At 44.0% G+C, this 19,393-nt stretch overlaps 1 protein-coding gene across 1 annotated transcript; it reads right to left on the bottom strand.

The window, feature by feature from the left end:
- Positions 1 to 11,344: 11,344 nt before the first annotated feature.
- LOC144565035 (nucleobase-ascorbate transporter 6-like) lies at positions 11,345 to 17,999 on the bottom strand. Its single transcript, XM_078314664.1, has 14 exons — positions 17,753 to 17,999; positions 16,698 to 16,795; positions 16,110 to 16,286; positions 15,363 to 15,463; positions 14,992 to 15,067; positions 14,831 to 14,890; positions 14,268 to 14,452; positions 13,812 to 13,908; positions 13,648 to 13,734; positions 13,284 to 13,342; positions 12,844 to 12,935; positions 12,551 to 12,628; positions 12,166 to 12,326; positions 11,345 to 11,690 (listed from the first exon to the last, which is right to left on the bottom strand). Exons 1-14 carry the CDS (start codon positions 17,868 to 17,870, stop codon positions 11,478 to 11,480), a joined length of 1,602 nt encoding a protein of 533 aa, XP_078170790.1. The 5' UTR covers positions 17,871 to 17,999; the 3' UTR covers positions 11,345 to 11,477.
- Between the last annotated feature and the right edge of the window lie 1,394 nt (positions 18,000 to 19,393).

Below are 19,393 nucleotides of genomic sequence, written 5' to 3'. Positions count from 1 at the left end.
AAATGTAGAAGTGGATGGGCCAGTCTGGAAGGTGGGAGGAAATGGTCCAGGCTGGAATGTGGAAGGTCTAGCACCGAAAGCGGATGTGGCTGCAGCAGGAGAGGGGAAAGGTCCCTGCGGGGAGAAGGGAGGGACCTGACCAGGAGATAGAGGCATATGGAGGGGAGAGTGAGGAAGCATATGCTCATCCTGATCCTGGTCGGGTATGTCAGGCATCTCCACATCGTCCGTAGGTGGTGGTGGTGCGAGAACCTGCTGGGTGCGAGGCGGGCGAGTAAACAGCCAGGTGCTCCGGTCGTCAAAGGAGATAGTGACCGGGAAAGGCACATAGCTGGCCTGGTCGCCGATGCGCCATGCCCAAACACCTCGTCCATCACGTGCTGCAGCTGGCTGGATGAACTTGTAGGAGTGCAAGGCGGTCAAAGTGAAATAGCGGGGGCCCTTGCACTCCTCATCTCCAATGATCTGAACACCTAATCGCTCTGCGATCAGTGTGACGTAGGCGGAGATAGAGACAATGCCACCAACCTTGGTGGCACGCTGGAGACCGAGCCAGTGATGGATCATCGCGAGCATCAGATCGGGCCGCTCGAGTGCGTCATCAGGGCGCAGCATATGATCCAACAACTGCAGATCCTCGATATTGGCACGGGTCATCGTCTCACCACGTGCAAAGAAGGTGCCACCGAGGATCCGCAGTATACAGCGGAGGACGGGATGTGGGACGTTGAGCTGCTTGAATTCCGGGTTGAATGCAGAGCCCGCTTTCTTGCCAGAGATCAACTCCCAGAAATGATTGCGGTCGAGGTCCTCAGAGAATGAGATGGAGGCCGTCGTTGGGTTTGGTGCAAAACCAAACCACTCGCGCATCTGGGAGAGCCACACCCGGTAAACCACCTTACGAAGGCGGAACTTGATGTAAGGAGTGTCCTTCTTGTTATACCTGAGCTCCAGAGAGGAGAGGAACTCAAGGGTGAGACCCGAGTATCCTCTCTGGGCGATGTTCCAGAAGGAAGGGGATATCCCAATCCGACTGGTAAGACGTAGGAACTCCTGCTCAAGTCCCAGAGTCTGGAGGGCGGAGAAGTCTACAATCCGAGTGTTTGTAAACTTTCTCTGACGGAGAGTCTGGTGGAACTGCGCTGCGCGCTGGGTGGAGTCAGAGGCACCCTCATCAGTGCCGTAGGAGTGTGAGGCATGGTCACTGGAGGGTGAACCAGAAGGCTGGTAGGATGGACTCTCGTGTCCATCTCCAGAACCAGCCTGAGAGGCATGCTCAGATGAGGGCTCTCCTCCATCACCAGACTGAGAAGCGCTCCTGGAGCTGCGACTGCTGGAGCGACGAGAAGACGTGGGGCCAGAAGCGGAGGGGACGGAGGACTCAGAGTCAGACCCAGAAGGCGTGGGGGTGTGCGAGAGTTGCCGACGCATCTCGCGAAGACGCTCTTGACGTTGTTGTTGAGCGTACTTGCGTTGGCGTTCGGTGTAAGGGTCAGACATGCACGCCCCACACAAGACCTAAGCAGATAAGGGTCTGACTGGAATGGTGCGGGTAAGGTGTACAAGGCTGATACGGTCAGGCCGTACCAACTAGTACGGGTAAGGTGTACAAGCCTGGTACGGGTGGGTTGGACAAATCAGGTACGGGCAGGCCGTACCAACTGGTACGGGTAGGCCGTACAAGCCTTGGTACAGGCCGTACTGGACTTGGGACCTGTACTGGTAAGGGACAGAGTCTGGTACGGGGCCGTACAAACTGGTACCAACACCAAACTGGGAAAGACAGTGCTCAGGAACCTCAAACCAGGCACAAAACACAAAAATTGGTCAAGTAAACGAAACTGGTATGCACTGGTACAAGGTCTGGTACCTGTTCTGGTGTTGGTACGGGTCGTACAACCTGGTACGGATAGGCCGTACCAGGGTTAGGGTTTGCAGAAAAAGGTGGCAGAAACGATGGTTGAAAGGAAAAACGAAAAAGAAAAGGAAGAAAACTGAAAAGAGAGAGAAAAGAAGAAAACTTACCCGAAGAGAAGAAAGAAGAAAATGGTGCGGCCTGTGCAGGTACGGGGCTGGACCCGGTGCGGGGCCGTACGAGGAAAACTGAGGCGGCAGGGAAAAAGGAGAAGGAGGCGGAGAGGAAGGAGGGAAGGCGGGAGGGAAGAAAAACAGAAGAAACGGCTGAGGGAGAGAGAGAAGAGAGGGAGTTCGGCTGAGGGAGGAAGAGGGAGAAGAAGGGGTGCGGGGGGTTTAAAAAGGAAAAAGGGCGGCATTTAATGCGCCTCTGCGTCGTCCAGCCCTAGGTACGGCCTGGCCGTACCAATCTGGTACGGGCCGTACCTGCCTTTCCTGAGCCGTGCCAACCTTGATACGGCCTAGCTGTGCCAAGTTGGTGCGGCCTAGCCGTACCAAGTTAGTGCGGCCTAGCCGTACCAAGGAAGGTTGCTGTTGTTTAGCCCTCGAAGACTCCTCAAACTCGCTCGTGATGCAGAAAAAGAAATATGAATGCATGTCTAATCGTTCCTAAGATGCAAGCAAATAAATGGGCTTGGGCTGCCTCCCAAGGAGCGCTTGTTTTAGGTCTTGAGCTCGACCATCTCTCTATCATGCTTCAACTGGGGCGGAATCAGAGAGATCCAAGTTGATGCGCATTTCGTGGGGATGATCAGCAATGTAATGCTTGAGACGCTGACCATTGACCTTGAAAGTCTGCCCCTCCTTGTTCTCAAGTTCCACTGCGCCAAACGGGAACACTGTTTTAACCCGAAATGGACCAGACCATCTGGACTTCAGTTTTCCTGGAAAGAGCCTCAGTCGAGAATTAAACAGAAGGACAAGGTTTCCCTCACTGAACTCACGAGGCACGATGCGCTTGTCATGAATCCGTTTGGTCTTTTCCTTGTAAATTCTCACGTTTTCGTAGGCATTCAGGCGCATCTCATCCAACTCGTGCAAGTCAAGGATGCGTTTCTCTCCAGCTGGAAGCAAGTCCATGTTGATGGCCCGCGTGGCCCAGTATGCTTTGTGCTCAATTTCCACGGGCAAGTGGCAGGACTTTCCGTACACCAGTTTGAAAGGACTCATCCCAATTGGTGTTTTAAAGGCTGTACGGTAGGCCCACAGTGCGTCACTCAGCTTAAGCGACCAATCCTTCCTCGTTTTAGCAACTGTCTTTTCCAAGATAGACTTGATCTCCTTGTTGGAAATCTCAGCTTGACCGTTAGCTTGAGGATGGTAGGAAGTGGTCACCTTGTGAGTTACTCCGTGACGACTGAGAAGATTGTCGAACTGGCGGTTGATGAAGTGCTTGCCACCATCACTGATGACGGCTCTCGGAACTCCAAAGCGAGGGAAGATGATGTCAGTGAATAGTCTTTTCACTGCATTGGAGTCCGCATTCTTGCACGCCACTGCCTCCACCCACTTGGAGACATAGTCAACTGCCACCAGGATGTACTCGTTCCCACAAGAGGGTGAAAACGGTCCCATGAAGTCAATGCCCCAGACATCAAAGATGTCTACCTCAAGAATAGAGTGGAGGGGCATCTCATTCCTCTTGGTGATGTTCCCAGTGCGCTGACATTTGTCACAAGCTGCAACGAAGGACCTAGCGTCTCTGAAAAGGGTAGGCCAGAAGAAGCCGGATTGCAGGATCTTTGAAGCAGTCTTGGAGAATGAAGCGTGTCCTCCGTATGATGAGGAATGGCAGTGCTCAAGAATGGAGCGCGTCTCGTCGTATGGCACACAACGTCTGTAGATGCCATCAACGCCTGTTTTGAATAGGAAGGGGTCATCCCAGAAGTAAAACTTGGCGTCCGATCGAAGCTTCTTCTTTTGCTGGTAGGACATGGTAGGAGGGAGTACTCCTGAAGCGAGAAAGTTCGCAATGTCCGCATACCAGGGCACAGATTAGGTGTTTACTCGGTCTGCGGCATGGAATGTCCGATCTTGCACAACATGAGTCGTGTGCATCGATGTGCCGACCGAGTTGATCACCTCCATGGCAGAGATCGAATGGAATTGATCATCAGGGAATGAGTCATTGATTGGCAGGTTAGCAGAGTCCTCATCTTTCCAGCGAAGCCGGGATAGATGGTCAGCCACAGTGTTGTCGACTCCCTTTTTGTCCCTGATTTCAATGTCAAACTCTTGCAGGAGGAGGATCCACCTGATCAGGCGAGGTTTGGCATCCTGCTTGCTCACCAGATACCTGAGTGCGGCGTGGTCAGTGTAGATCACTATCTTGGAACCGACCAAGTAGGATCTGAACTTGTCGAGAGCGAAAACAACAGCCAGAAGCTCCTTCTCGGTTGTCGTGTAGTTCATTTGGGCAGGATCTAGCACCTTGCTAGCATAGTAGATAGCACATGGCTTGTTCTCCTTTCTCTGCCCAAGAACTGCTCCCACAGCATAGTCGCTCGCGTCGCACATCAGCTCGAATGGCAAGGTCCAGTCTGGTGGCTGTAGGATGGGTGCTGAGGTAAGAGCTTCCTTCAATCGACGAAACGAGTCGACACAATCTTCTGAGAAGACAAAATCAGAGTCCTTGATGAGCAGATTGGTCAATGGTTTCGCGATCTTGGAGAAGTCCTTGATGAATCTGCGGTAGAAGCCAGCGTGTCCCAGAAAGCTTCGGACTGCTTTGACATTTGTTGGGATCTCCAGCTTCTCGATCACCTCCACCTTGGCTTTATCAACCTCAATTCCCTTGGATGTCACCACATGTCCAAGGACAACTCCTTCTTGGACCATGAAGTGACATTTCTCCCAGTTTAGGATCAGGTTGACCTCTTCACACTTCTCCAGGATTTTGCAGAGGTTGATTAGACATGAGTCAAAGCTGGCTCCATAGACGGAGAAGTCGTCCATGAAGACCTCAACCTCATTCTCGATGAAATCCGAGAAGATAGCCATCATGGCTCTCTGGAAGGTGGCAGGTGCATTGCACAGACCGAATGGCATCCTACGGTACGCGAACGTACCGTAGGGACATGTGAAAGTGGTCTTGTCTTGATCGTTCGGGTGAATGGGGATCTGGAAGAATCCTGAGTACCCGTCAAGATAGCAAAAATGAGAATGATTGGCCAGTCTCTCAAGAAGTTGGTCGACAAATGGCAGTGGGAAATGATCTTTGCGCGTGGCAGCATTGAGCTTCCTGTAGTCGATACACATGCGGTACCCAGATACCACACGAGTCTGGACTAGCTCGTTCTTTTCATTTCTCACCACTGTTGTGCCTCCCTTCTTGGGCACCACATGGATGGGACTCACCCACTTGCTATCGGAGATGGGGTAGATGATGCCTGCATCTAGGAGCTTGAGGATCTCCTTTTTCACCACCTCCTTTAGATTGGGGTTGAGTCGCCGCTGGTGCTCCACAGACGGCTTGTGATCATCCTCGAGCAGGATCCGATGCGAGCAGATTGCTGGGTTGATCCCTTTCAAGTCCTTGATTGAGTACCCGATGGCGCCCTTGTGAAGCCTCAACTTCTCCAGAAGTCTGGCAGTTTGATCGGGGTTTAAACTCGCGTTGACAATCACAGGACATACTTTATCTGGGTCGAGGAACTCGTATCTGAGATTAGCTGGTAGAGGTTTGAGTTCGGGAGTTGGATGTTTAGGCTGATCGTTGACACAAGTCGTGTCGGGGTGATCTGACTCGTGCAACGTCAAGATGTCAGCCTTGTCAAACTCTGCTCCGCCGCTCGTCTCAGGGTGTGTCGTACGGTCCTCGTGTGATCCATCCGACTTACATCGGAGATCCTCCAGATCGTCAGGAATCACATTTGCTGCACAGATTGACTCGCTCGCTTCACTTGGCAGCTGGGATAAGAATTCAGAGTGATGGCGCAGCGAGTTGTTGACTTGGTCAAGAAAGTAGTCCTCAGCTAGATCAGCTAAGAGCTCTTCTATCCCATCAACCCGGAAACATGTCTCAGATTGTGACGGATACTTCATGGCACGTTCAATTTGGAATTTCACCTTCTCCCCTCCAAAGTTCAGAGTCAGGGTTCCTTGTCTCACGTCGATTATCGCGCCAGCTGTTCTTAGAAAAGGTCGTCCCAGAATGATGGGGACTTCCTTGTCTTCTTCCATCTCCATGACTACGAAATCGACGGGTACGAAGTACTTCCCGACTTGGACTGGCAGATCCTCCACTATGCCAAGTGGGAGTCGCACTGAAGAGTCCGCCAATTGCAACGTCATCCTTGTGGGCTTGAGCTCCCCCACTCCTATGCGATCATAGATGGTGCGTGGCATGAGACTCACGCTCGCTCCAAGATCACATAGAGCTTTCTTGATTGTGGCCTTCCCAATGGTGCATGGAATGGAGAACTTTCCAGGGTCGTCCAGTTTGGGGGGTAGCTCGCTCTTCAGAATTGCGCTGCACTGCTCCGTCAGCTTGACCGTCTCGTGCCCCTCTAAGCTTCGCTTGTTGGATAAGATGTCTTTCAGAAACTTGGCGTAGGTGGGCATTTGAGTCAGAGCGTCGGTGAAAGGAATGGGGATGTGCAGCTGCTTGATGACATTTGCAAAGTTGGCGAATTGTTCGTTCAATCTGGTCTCGGCTAATCTCTGGGGGAAAGGAACGGGTGGCCGGTATGGGGGTGGTTTCTCGTTTCCTTTCTTCTTCTGACTCTCTGACGCTTCAGATGAAGGTTGTACAGGCTTCGCTGAGCTGGTACAATCCGTACTCGCTTGAGGTGGAATGGGGTCAGCACGTCTTGGATTTACCTCGCTTGCTGGAGTCTACACAGGGGTCAGGGTCGCGTCAGGTGCCAGATCAGCTGCGATGTCACTTGGCATTGGTGGTTCATCGTAGTGGGTTCCACTTCTCAGAGTAATCGCCTTAGCCTCTCCTCTCGGGTTGGGTTCTGGTTGAGCTGGAAGCTTCCCAGGTTGAGGTTGGCTTGAGGTGACCATCTGGCTCAGCTGCTCCAACAACTTGCTTTGGACAGCCATCTGAGTCGTCATGCTTTGCATCTGCTCCCACATCATTTGATTCATCTTGCCCTGCTCATGGGTGAAATCATTCACTCCGGTAGGCACATGTGACTTTGGGGGATCAGATGGAGCTGCTCGGTTGCCTTGATTGGGAAAGGAAGCGTTCTGGTAGAAGTTCCTGTTGCCGTTGTTGTTGCTGTTGCTCGAAGATGGGTTACCCTAGTTATTGTTGTTGGGAGGGGGGTTGTTCCAGTTGTTGTTCGCTCGATTGTTCCATGTGTTGTTGTTGAAGGATGGTCTCTGAAAGTTGTTGTTGTTGAAGGGCGGTCTGGAAGAAGAGTTGTTGAACGGTGCAGGGTTGTTCTGGTTCGACCTCCAATGCTGCTGCTCAACCGGATCTTTGGAATAAGACCGGCTGAAAGGAGGTCTCGGAAAGAAGGAAGGTTCGCTGTTGAGAGAGTTGACCTGCTCGCTTTCCTCGTCTTGTTGCGCCAGCGGGCACTGCTCGTAAGCGTGCCTCTCATCTCCGCACATGACGCAGGCTTGAGGTTGCTGTTCGACTGCCTTGACGCTGAGCTTGTCCATCGCTCTCTGCATGGCGTCCATCTTGTCGGTGAGAGCAGTGATGTGATCCACCTCGTACTTGCCACCTCCTTGGTTACCTCCTTGGCCTCCTCTTCGTCGTGAGTTTTCACGGCCGGACCACTGCTGGTTCTGCACCATGCTGTCTATCAAGTTCATAGCCTCTAAAGGCTCCCTTGACATCAGCGCGCCTCCCGCAACAGCGTCGACGTAAGCACGAGTGCTCTCGTTCAAGCCGTCGTAAAACGTTTGGATCAAGAGCCAGTCTGGTATACCGTGGTGTGGACAAGAGTATTGCAATTCTCTAAACCTTTCCCATGCCTCATTCAGGGGTTCATCAAAAATTTGATTAAAGCTGGTCAGGTCATGTCTTACCTTGGCAGTTCGTTTATGAGGGAAAAATCTGGTCAAAAACAATTTGGACAGTTCCCTCCAAGTCAAAACCGAGTCCCTAGGTAAAGATCCTAACCATTTCTTTGCTTTGTCCCTAAGAGTGAAAGGAAATAGAGCAAGATTGGTGTAATCAGAATTCTCACCGTTGGTCTTGATGGTCGTGATGCACTCGAGGAAAGTCTGGAGATGGGAGTGCGGGTCCTCGTGGTCGAGTCCATGGAAGGTGTTCTGCTGCACCATGTTGACAACCCCTGGATTGAAGTTAGGTTGTTGTCCTGGAATGCGTGGCAGCCGGATTGCACCTCTCACATCTTCAGCCCTTGGCACATTGAACTCTCTCAAGGTTCGGGGCATGAAGTCATCCATCTCGTGGTCAGACTGATCGGTCAGCTCTGCTTCTCTGTCTTTGTCCTCCTCTCGCTCACGTCTGTCCTCTCTGCTCGGATGTTCGGACATCTTTTCTTCAATGCGGGTCGCGTCTGATGTGACTCGAGTTGCGTCGAGAGAGGTCTGGGCAGGGACAGTGTCGTCTGGAGGAGTGTCATCAAAGAGTGGCCCTCTGCTCCTCAGTTGGTATTTCAATCTGAACTTTCCTGCAGGAGGTTGTTCGAGAGCCAGTTTTTAGTAATAGGAAAGAGTAGCGTAAAGGAAAAGATACAAGTTAAAATCTAGATTAGCTAGGATAAGCAAAAATCCAGAGAATGATAGCCGTCCCCGGCAACGGCGCCAAAAACTTGTTCGCGTGAAAGCGCAACGCAAGTTTCGGTACGCTTGGGAGCGTACCTTTTAAAACCGCGGTTACACCTTCCGATTAGGGTTGCAAGTGCACAACCCTATCGAGGAGTATAATCGGGTATCGATCCACAGGGACGGTTCCTTTATCTAGATATTTACTTATCCCGACTAAAGACTAGAAGTGAGAAAGAGGGAGTTTTGGTACTTAATTTTCCTAAAGAATCAACTCAAGCAATCAAACAATGCAATAGAATAGTAAAAGTGCAAGGAAAAGTATAAACTGTGTTTTGATTTGGGATAAAAGATGTTTCAAGGGTTTCAGACTTCATCTCTGATTTGCCTCTAGTGGTACGGGTCTTACCAAGTTGGTACGGCTAGGCCGCACCAACCTGGTCCGACCAAGCCGAGTGGGGCTTGGTACGGGTAGGCCGCACCACTCTTGTAAGACCCGTACTGATGTACCAGTACAGAGCTTACAAGTTCGAGTTGATGCATTTCTTGCTGGTACCTCGTATTAAACTCTTCAGAAAGGTTCAATTGACCATACCTAAGGTTCCTAAACCTCAACTCTCGTTTGTTGGCTCAAGATCTAGGTTTTGGAGTCAATTCTTCACCTTCTAGGGTTTCTAAACCTCAACTCTCGTGTTTTGGTCCAGATCCTCTAGTTGATTGATTGGAGATCTAAGGTATCCTCTAATCTGTCAATTAGAGAAGAATTCAACCTTTCGGCTTCAATTCGAACAAGTCTACCTAAAGGGATTGGTTTGGTTGAGAGAAAGCAATGGTCACATGACCTTGTTAGGGTTGATCTACCACTATAGGCACACCATATGCAATCACAGAAAGACAAATCAATCAAGACAAGCAAATACACAATCAATTCAATCAAAAGAGTTCATACAAGATCCAAATCAAGAAAAGCAACACAAATCAAGAAAATCCATCTACAAACCCTAGAAACAATGATGAACTACTCACAAGTCATAGATCTGTCCAGAAATACAAATAAAGAGATAAAGAGAGGCATGATAGAACTAGATCGAAGATCGGGAGTTGAGAAGAGGTTGATCCGTCGATTCTCGCCTCTTCCTCTTCCTTCTTCTTCTCTCCTTGCTCCTTTGCTCTCTTTCTCTCTTTCTCTGAGCTCTCAATCTGGAATGGAATCGAATCCTCGAAAATGGAGAGATCCCTCGCTTTAAATAGCCTCTGCCAAGATTTGAATTCTGTCAGGCGGCATCTATGTACGGCCCGTACCAAGGTGGTACAGCCAGGCCGTACAAGATGGGAGATGGGCTGAATCGGCTAAGTCTGGTAAGGGCCGTACCAAGCCTGGTAAGGGCCGTACCAGAAAGTCCAAAAACACCATTTCTTCGTTTATTTTGCTCCAATCCTGCAGAAAACAAACAAACTCTCAGCAGTACCAAATTCTAAAGATATATCAATGAAATGCACATGATTTTGACAATTTAGAACGTGAATTTGGTACGAAATCAAGTCAAATATAGGCTAAATATGCGAGGTATCAGTGAACTACACATTTTTTGAATCGAACCCGAATTGAATCACGAACTAAATTATTTTTTAGCAGCCCTAGTTATACCGGTAGTTTATAAGTTGAAAAATTGTTCATGAAAAAATACATCACAACAAATAATTGTAAAAAGAGGATTAAGTAAAAGAACTGAAATATGCAGTAAAACAAGTAATCGTACCTCGAGTGCTCACTTGATCAAACCCTCGATCGGACCATCTAATAAAGTGAGAATCCAAAAGGCAGAGAAGGCGGAGAAGAGAGCCGTCTAGGTCGGAGAGAGGAGTGACGGTCGGAGAAACAGCTAGTCGCCGAGAGCGTCAGCTAGGTTTTAGAGCGAGAGGGAGAGCGAGTTAGGGAGAGGCGGAGAGAGAATTAGGTTATTGAGATTTGAGAGCGATGGAGCGTCGACTAAGTTAAATTATGACTCTCTATCTTGGGTTTTAATTTCATCAGGTAAATCAACAGCCGATGTTATTATGAGATTCGAACCTTAAAAGTTCGCGAACCCATTTTGATCGAACCAGGCTAGGTTTGAGTTTGGTTTGAATTAATTTCGAACCGAACCTAATTTGGTTCGTTTCAATTCAAACCTATTTCGAATTGAATTAAACTCGAATCAAACCCGAATCAAATCACGAACTACGAATTTTTTTGCCAGCCCTAGTCCTTATATCCTGTCTTTGCTTTTGACATAAATTTTCCATTTTTCTCCCTTTACTGATTTTGCTTCTTTGGGAATTTGGTTAAACATGTGGCGTTGTGGGCAGATCCGCAGATGTCTCGTTTAACTTCAGGCAAAAGACAATAGGTACAATTAATGTATTCGTGGTACTTCATTTTTAAACAAGAATAATATAAGAATTAAATATTGAAATACTTTAGCTCTAGGTAGCAATCAAGCGGCGCTGATCTGGCAATAGCTATTATAAGGTTAGACGACGAATTGTTCAGACTTGCTACGGGTGAAAAGAAGAAAAAAAAACAGTTCAATGGATATTTGTCGATTTTGATAATTTAAATAAAGGAGATTTCAATTCAGACTCTCGTAGGGAAGCTGCCAAGGGAGGAAAGGTAGGTAATACAATTTAATAAGAGAAGAAAACACAGAGAATAAAGTTTGCACGTGAGAAATTAATTGGAGATGTCCTAGAATTATTGGTGGTAATTATCAACTTTACAACTTACAACCAAAAAATAGCATCGGATTTATGGCTAGCTAAAACCATTATCATCTCTACCTATGATCTTTTCCAACCACAGCAAGAATCAACAAAGCTTAAGAAAATGCTCAAAAAGAAGGGAAGTATTTGTCCATGTTGAAAGGGAGAGAATAAAACTCCTCACTACGGGTGTCGCTCTTGAAAGACCGAAACCTCTCCCAGAAATGGTAACCCCTGTCCCTTCTCGCATCATGTCTTTGGATTGTGTTGTCTAACCCGTAAGCCACCAACCCAGCAACAAATGGCTTCGACGAGAATATCACATTGACTATATCATTGAACTGAAAAAAAAAAAAGATTGTAAGGAAATAAGTATTAAAATGATATGAGTTGATAATTAGAAATGATGCAGATATCAAGGCCAACAATAACAACAGCAATAATGATATTAATGATGGCAATGATAATGGAGATTCTGGTTTCCAAGGAAATAATCTTGTATCATAGTGCTTTGCTGGTACAAGCATGACAAATTCTGGTTTCCAAGGAAATAATCTTGTATCATAGTACAACGGTACAAGCATGACAATGTTATGCCAGATGGAACTCATCTCTTTTTCATTTTTTTGTATGTCTGATTTGTCTTGTTTAAGTTCAAATGTACAAATGAACTCCATCCCTATTGAATTTGTTTGTACTAGAGATATAATGCTACCACACTTGCATGAGACTCAATCTGGACAGCGAATTTTGGATCAGTGTGGGTAAACGTGTCAATGATATACACAAAAGGTGTTTAGAATTCTGAAAACGTACCCAACGGCCACTAGTGTGTACTGGTCCGTACCCAGCAACGGAGGTGTACTCATTGAAATATTGAGGTACTGAGAAGCCCATAAACACAGAGAATCCTAGAATAAACTTAGTCCTGAAGCTGTTTAAGTTACAGAACTGCAGAAAGCTCAGGCCGGCTGAACCTGTTTATTCATATAAAAATAAATCAAGTAAAATACTTCAGTATTAAGCATTGTGTTTCAGTATCTCGTTAGTCGAGAGATGTTGGATGATGAGTCAAAACAAAATATGATAGAAAGAACTGGAACAAATTGCAAGAACATGTCAAGGGACAGAAACATAGTTGAAGTTATGAAGTAAATATAACAAAAATGAACACATATTAAGGGCTGATATAAGAGCGTACCGACATATGCAAAGAGAATACAATAAATAGCGGCACTTATGGGTGCAGGAATTGATGCAAAAACAGCTCCAAATTTTCCTATCATAAGCAAAATTTATAAATCAGGTAAATTACATTTTGGATAGGATGCTAGAAAAGGCAGATTTACTCTTCAGCTTTCAGGAACTAATAGTATTTACTTTTTGTTCTTGTCTCTGACATGTGAATGAATTGGGATTAGCTGAAGATAAACACAAGGTACATATTAACCAATAAAACAATAAATAGATACTGAGCAGCATAAAAGACAGTACCGAGAATAGAAAAGAAAATCATGAATCCGGCTGAAATTTGTATCACCCGCCTGCTGCCAACACGTGTTAAGCCTAACAAACCAGCATTTTCTCTGTCGTATCACACAATAACAAGTTTTTACTAGATAACATGATAATTACTTTATATGAAAGGGAACTTCTCATATATTTTTGCAGCAGGGCATACCATGACCTTCCTCCCCAATGTTTACCAATAATAAAGAAGAAAACACCTTTATTCTTACTCGTGTATGGACAGAGTGAGGCAAGTTGGACTTTTCTTAAAGGAATTCAGAAAGTTAACATATTGGAGGTACTTCCCATATTTGAAAGGGTGTGACAGATACTTAAGGTCTGGTGTGTATAAAAGACCCTTCAGAAAGCAGTTAATTAATTTGTTGAAAAAAAAACTGTTAAATTATTGTATTTAGATATCTTACACTGACACAGTGGACCCACTTGCCGTACCGAATAAACCATCCAATAGTATGCCAACACCCTACAATGATAGTGCACATAATCAACTGACAGGGATCCAACATTTTCAAAACCAAAAGATGGCAAAACCCTGCCTACGTTGTATCAAGCCATGATTACTGGTAGCCTGGAACACTACAATGGCCATTTGCCCAATAGTGTTGCAATTATCTACTTAAATGTTGTCTCAACAGGCCTTGATCATATTAATTTAAACAGTAACAAGGAACTACTTAACTACCCCACCCCTTCACAAGCAGACACCTAAGAAAGACATAAATATAAAGAATAGAATTTAAGCAGTAGTAGAGAGAAAACTGACGTTACCTGCCAACCTACACCTCGACTCAGAACAGAAGGTGGAAGGGGTGTAGCACTTGCATACCTTGTAACAGCAATAAATGCACCTGTTGACTGTATTAAGCATCAACAGGAGTTTAGAACCAACCAAAAGAGCTAAGTGAATGCTATGTTAATATGATATAATTTACCTCTACAAGAGCTACAAAGGAAGCAGCCATCATTGCAAATGCCTCTCCGGCATTAAAAGTTGGCGCGCCCCACTGGAAAGGATACGGCACACTAATCCTGAAATTAAACACAAGTATATTCAGTTGTTCTAATTGGTTACTTTAATTTATCTCCATTTTCGGTATAACTGGTTTTAACATTCCCCCCATTTTCTTACCCTCTATAAGTTCTAGAGGAAGTCCGCTCTTCTCCTAATTTGGTCAAAGTAAAATTCCAAACTAATTATCTTTTTTTCCTCATGAATTTAATATAAACAATTTAAGAAGGCATTGTTTGGGTATCTTCCTCATCTATCATATTTCTTATCGCTTGCAAGCATGTCCATGGATATCTATTTTTTTAGGGCAGAGACTTAAAACTTCTTAATGAAAAACAATACAAAACAATGCAAAACAAATTATAAACAACAACTTTACCAGGGAGCCCCTCCGACTAGGCCAGAACGATCAGTACGGCAGTGGAGCTGAGTCTTAATAGGAGAGTTCTTGTATGCCCCACCAACAGTGAGAAAGAACGCATAAAGCCACACAACTGCAACTGCGATTACCAGACCAAAGCGCTCTAACATTGACTTTGCCAGGTGTACTCTGTGTGGGAGATACTGAAAAGGTTTGGGTTGTAGACTATTAAGATATCATTGTTTCAACTTGCATATTCATCCCAGCATTAGTAATTAAATAGGCATCCCAGTATGGTCCTATTACCACTTCCCAGAATGGTTAATTAAACCAATTTTTAGCCTAACTAAGACTTGCTTAACACTAAATTATTCAGATTACTTTGCATCAGTTGTGCAATTATGCACTAAAAAGCCCGAAAAACGCAATGGAGCAATAAAGAGCTTAAGGAGTGTGTTCATAAGACAGAGTGCACCAAACAAAGTAGGCTGATTTTGTTTCATTTTTTAATTTTCCTTGGGGTGACATTTGGTCGACAAATTATACATACTTTTATTTAGTGTAAGGTTGTACTAATGCACCTGAGTGAGTGCCACCAGTAGTATAATCTGTGGAAGACCGATCTCAATACACTTAGCTACCTGTTTATCCATTCAACATCATCAGCAAATAAATAAAAGTTGAGAAATAGCAACCAAACAAGCATGAATGTAAATAGAAGGAAATACTAAAATAGACGTACACTGGGAAAGCCAAGTTCATACAGTCCAAATCCAGCCAGAGCCACTAAAGGCACAGCAGATAGTGGACTTAATATCCTGGCAATTATAAGCTGTAAAATTAGTATCGAATTACAGAACATAACCAAATCCAGGCAGAGCCACTAAAGGCACATGGCAGATAATGGACTTAATTTCCTGTCAAATATAAGCTGTAATACTACTGTTACAGAACATAACCAAGTACTAGAATATTCACATTATTCAATTATGCAAATTGGCTCATACCTGAGTAGTGCAATTACATTCAAACCTCAAATACCTAAAACCCATTTAACAGCAGCCTGAAACCACAGAAGTCATATGTAATATGAAAAGAGAGAAGTCCACAAACCTTACAACAATACGCCACAGACCACTAAAACCGAGAATGATCTGAAGGGTTGAGGCCACTATTAATGCACCTTGTGTCCCACGCATGATTCGAAGAAATTTCTGCAAGCAATTAGTTCATCAATTGCTGCCTATTTTGTGGATGTACTCAGAAATACCAGGTTTATATGGATGAATTTTAGTTGCCTATTGCATTCATGTTTTTGGAAACATTGGGCAACTCAAACTTTATATTTAAGAAGATTGAAGAATGCAAAATTTATCTTGGATTTATACGTTTATTCAAGTTAAAAATTGTACCAGTATAGTATCTCTTCATGCAACTGGGTGAAGAAAAACAAAAACAAATATAGACAAGTGTAACTTTCACATAAACAAATGAAATGCTCGAATAAAAAAATAAGTACTGGGTCTCAAGGGCATAAAACCAGAATATCTGGTAGACATTGTTGTCAGGGGCAGAGGGTTGTGAATTGAATGGGGGTCAATTGATCCCCATTTTAATTTTTTTTTTTTTTGTATTTATATATGATTTTTTATACAATCTAGAGTAAAATGTCAAGTTATTGTACAATTGACCCCCATTCTTAGTATGGAAATTCTATATGATTGACCCCCTTTTAAATTTGACCCCCATAGTTTGGAAGTTTGGCTCCGCCACTGATTGTTGTGCACATTCTTAAATGTTGAATAAGCAGTAAATAGCATAATGTGTAACAAACAGATATAAGTTTTTATTGAGAGAAACCTCATGAGGATCGACAATGTTGCTGTACCGGCCAGCCAAAATTATAGATATGGTTGGCATGACAAAGGTGTAGGACGCACCAATGACAACTGGCAGCCGGGTCCCACAGAAAGATTGCAACAAGGTATTGATACCAGCTACAAACAGTATTGTTTGTACCACCTTTGCTTTATCTTCCTAAAATGAGAGGAAGAGGGAAAAGAAACAAAATAGTTATAGATGCCAGCTGTTGCAGTTGCTTATGAATTACTCTAATGGGTCCTATAATTGTGTCTAATTTTACAAGCTTATAATTTACAGTTTGGAACAAGTACTTTAAAGTGGATTCTTTAAAGGGGAACCTAATGTTTAAGATTATGTTTGTCTTATCTACAAGTACAAACCAATGGTCCTCAATAATTGATTTTAGTTTTAATTATATGGTAAGAGCCAAGAGGTACTCAAAGAAATATGCTTCAGCTGAAATCAACATTTCAACCCATTGGTCCACTTTCTCACCTACCTATGTACAATGTACCCACCACTGCACATCTTCTATAGAATTGACATAATTACAGGGACAAACAAGCAAAGAATTTAGAAATTTACATTGTTTCCACCCATTTGCGGTACAAGAGCTGTGGGGATTATAACAGTGGTCCCAAGCATTACCAAGTAGTGCTGAAAACCAAGAAGTATAGCTTCAGCTGAAAAAAAATATATACAGATATATAAGAAGATTTACAATCAAATTAGAGGAGCGTAGAGAAATTCAAGTAAGACATCACATCAGCCAGCAAACATCCAAATAAAAATGGAAAAATATTTCTCATAAGTAATAGCAAATTTGCATTAAAAATTATTACTCTCTACGTAAATAAGTTAATCATGGAAATGACAATTTGGAAAAAAACAAAACAGAAATAAAAAACAAATCCACAAAAGGTTAATGGCTTCTCAAAAGGCACTTCCATGTTTGAATTGGATTTTCTCATGGGTAATAGCAAATTTGCATTAAAAATTATTGCTCTCTACGTAAATTAAGTTAGTCATGGAAATAAGAATTAGAAAAAAAATAAATAAATAACAGAACGAAAAGATAAATCCAGAAAAGGTTAATGGCTTCTCAAGGGCACTTCCATGCTTGAATTGGATTTTCTAGAAAATTTCCAATGTGGCAGTACGAAAGGGAACCAGGGACCGAGGCTAGCAGCGGCATCACACACAATTGGCTACACAATTTCCTTGTGTCACTGTAGTAGCCATCTATGTGGCAGATCAAGGCCATCTCTGTGTACAGTCACATTACAGTGATCTGCTTTATGCTTAACCAAAATGCAGAAGTAATCCGTCTTCAAGGACAAATCTAACTATAGAGGTCAATGTAAGTAGGGCCCACGCTACAACCCCGATTTCACACACAGATCACCACACTGTACTGACTGTAGAACAGAGAATTCTGCTTCCCCCCTCCCCCCCACCCCTCCACCCCCCGGGCCGCCCCTAAAGAGAATACAATAGAAAAAGAAAACCCACGCCAATTCCAAAAGGACCAAAACAGTAGATACTAGATACCACTCTACCAGAGCTATGTGGCGTAATTTAGCCACATTATGTGCTACAGTTGTGTGTGTGTGTGTGTGAGAGAGAGAGAGAGAGAGTACGCCAAGGAGGAGGGCTGGTAATGCAATATGAGACATTGGGAAGCTGATCCTTGACCGGATGAGGTGTAAGGTCCTCCTGCTTAGGCGCCGCCCCTCCGCCATCACCACCGCCGCCCATTTATATCTCTTGCCTCTTTCCTCTCTTTACCCCTCTACTGAATATAAGAAATCTCACTGAAACCTTCGTCACTGGCGACAGTCACTCGCTTGGGGAGAGAGCGAGAGTATTTAATAAAGAGAAGGGGAGAATCTCTAGTCGTTGCTTGATAATTTAATGGCTCAATCACACTGCATTTATTATTGTGAGATTTTGTCTTTCTTTGGCCTCTCCCTTCATTGCATTCGGTTGGTGACTGATGACATGTAGCTGTTACACTATTAGTGAGGTAAAAAAAAAAAGTTTAAAGATATTTGTCATCTTAAACTAAAGTTATTGATGACTCATGATATATATGGCTGTTGTCTAATCAGTCGTGATTTTGTCGGTTTATAAGAGATTTTAAATTCTGTAAAAGGAATTTGGATTTGGATCATGCTAGGATCCTAAACGGATCGTGTGCATTATTATTACAAGATGGCATGGAAAAATTAAAGATATGTCATATTAAAAACTTAATTATCCGACATGTAGTAATAATTGACACAATAATAGACCAAATAATTACATAAATAAAATTATAGATATTTTTTTATAGGTTGAATAAGTTATGTATTAAATTTGATACATTTGAATAAAAATGGTCATTCTTCAAAGAATCTGAAATAGATTCACAGTTTTGTTTATTCGCATTGGATTATAAAACAAATCTTGTTCAAATTATAACAAATTTCATATATAGTCAAAACGATAAACGGGATAATTTCACAACGGTGAAGGCAGCTGCTGTGTAATTAAATCTTCTCAGATTGTTATTTATAGGAGTGCTCGGAGACTCAAAGAAGATAGAGAGGGGTAATTTTTTCATTGAAATATGTGTTCCGAGAGAAATTATCACGGCGTAATTAGACTCTGCACGACTATTAAAGAGCACCTTGTGTGTTCCTTCTCGGATTGAATTGGTCTGAATTCTGATCGGACGGCCGTGAACTAAACAGAAATATTATGTTACCTCGTAGGATATGGATTCAGCATCTCCGAGCTCTCTTTATTAGGAGAAACCTGTAGGTATTTGCTTTATTTCATGATGTAAAAGCTTACATAACCTTAGTTCTACTACATTTCTTAAAATAAAAACTGAACTGTAAGAAACATTGAAAGTAAATATACTTTAGCTACTTATGCTAGACTAGTGGATTGAATTCGGGTAGGGTACGGGTACCTTGGGTACGGGTAGGGCGGGTATACGGGTAGGGCGGGTAGTCGGGTAGGCGGGTACGGGTAGGTCGGGTAGGGTTTTAAAAAAGTGTACCCTACCCGTTTCAAACCCGTGCCCGTCCCGGGTAACGGGTACCTCGGGTACGGGTAGGGCGGGTAGGGTACGGGTATTTTTTTTTTTTTTTTTAATACTGTTTTTTATTTTTTTTTTCTGTTTTTAATATTATTTTTTTCGGCGGCAAAATAATTTTGAATTTTGAATTTAAAAAAAACGGGTAAACGGGTAAAGGGTAACGGGTAAACGGGTAAAAGGGTAAAGTAGGTCG

Source organism: Carex rostrata, chromosome 14 (assembly GCF_964058835.1).
Source record: "Carex rostrata chromosome 14, lpCarRost1.2, whole genome shotgun sequence".
NCBI lineage: Eukaryota > Viridiplantae > Streptophyta > Magnoliopsida > Poales > Cyperaceae > Carex > Carex rostrata.
This window is presented reverse-complemented; position numbering and strand designations above follow the sequence as displayed.

What these genes read in the sequence shown, in the direction of transcription:
- LOC144565035 (XM_078314664.1), bottom strand. Translation starts at nt 17,870, where the DNA reads ATGGGCGGCGGTGGTGATGGCGGAGGGGCGGCGCCTAAGCAGGAGGAC. An exon ending in ACATTGTCGATCCTCATGAG is followed by an intron (nt 15,464 to 16,109) that starts GTTTCTCTCAAT and finishes AATTGCTTGCAG; the next exon opens with AAATTTCTTCGAATCATGCG. An exon ending in CTGTGGCGTATTGTTGTAAG is followed by an intron (nt 15,068 to 15,362) that starts GTTTGTGGACTT and finishes TATAATTGCCAG; the next exon opens with GATATTAAGTCCACTATCTG.